The 1042-nt window shown below is 62.5% G+C and overlaps 1 protein-coding gene across 1 annotated transcript in view; it reads right to left on the bottom strand.

The window, feature by feature from the left end:
- The window catches only part of GRIN1 (glutamate receptor, ionotropic, N-methyl D-aspartate 1), a 27153-nt gene that overhangs the window by 9148 nt on the left and 16963 nt on the right, over positions 1-1042 (bottom strand). Inside the window, exons 9-10 of the mRNA XM_011957395.1 lie at positions 1011-1042; positions 830-913 (exon numbers count right to left, since the gene is read on the bottom strand). Coding sequence (XP_011812785.1) covers positions 830-913; positions 1011-1042 — 116 coding nt within the window. The remainder of the gene's footprint in view (positions 1-829; positions 914-1010) is intronic.

Below are 1042 nucleotides of genomic sequence, written 5' to 3' on the forward strand. Positions count from 1 at the left end.
AGGCTGCAGGGGCTGGTGCAGAGCAGGGGAGGGAGCCTGGGTGAGAGGCTGCAGGGGCTGGTGCAGAGCAGGGGAGGGAGCCTGGGTGAGAGGCTACAGGGGCTGGCACCAGGCTTCAGGGGTGAGCTCAGAAAGCAGACAGAGGCAAGAGACATTTGAGGGCCTGGAATGACCAAGAGAAGGTTGGTGGGCATGTTGCCTGTGAGGTCCTTGCCTTTGGCAGTCTGTGGTGCTACTGGGACTGGAGTGTGTGTGGAGTGGGGATGGTGTGGCTCTGCCCGGGGAGGAACAGCCAGGAGAGGACCCTGGAGTAGGGAGCCAAGGGAAAGATGCTCTGGAGGAGGAAGCCAGCCAGGGCAGGGGCTCTCAGAGGCCCAGGGGAGTCAGGAAGGGCTGTCCCACATGGTGGAAGAGGACAGTTTGACCTGGTACCATCAGGAGGCCATGAAGGCTGGAGGAGGGATGAGGAGTATGGAGGACCAGGACTGGGGACAGCGAGTGCTGAAGCTGAGGTCGGCCTGCCGTCTCCCATCTGCTCTTCCCCAGCAGGGTCCTATCAGACAACTAACTGCCCCAGACTTAAGTAGGGCTGGGTCAAGAGGGGGCACTAGAGAGCCCCTGTGGGATGGGGGCAGCTTCCTCTCCTCCCTCCTGCTCTCTCTGCTTCCTGTGCTGTGCCAGGTGTGCTGGACGGTGTCCAGGGGCAGCAGGCCCCACCCCCACTTCCTTTAGTGGCTTTCATTGACCTCGCACCCCCCTCCTTCAGGCCAGAGGGGGTGGATGGGCTGTGTGGGGTGGAGACACTGAGGGAGGTCTGTGAGGCCCCCACCTTCAGTCTGGTGGACATCTGGTACCCTCGAGGCTTCTCTGTCTCTCCGCCTGGCCAGATGATCTTCCTGTCATTAGGGATGACCTGGGGGTGGGAGTATGAGATGGAGGGTGGCCACGCAGGGGTCTTGGCCCCAGGACCCTAAGGCCCCAGCCCCCACCCCCTCATGACCCCCACCTACGTGGGTGCCGTTGTAGATGCCCACTTGCACCA

The sequence above is a fragment of the Colobus angolensis genome, unplaced genomic scaffold (genome assembly GCF_000951035.1).
Source record: "Colobus angolensis palliatus isolate OR3802 unplaced genomic scaffold, Cang.pa_1.0 Scaffold44, whole genome shotgun sequence".
Classification (NCBI taxonomy): Eukaryota; Metazoa; Chordata; class Mammalia; order Primates; family Cercopithecidae; genus Colobus; species Colobus angolensis.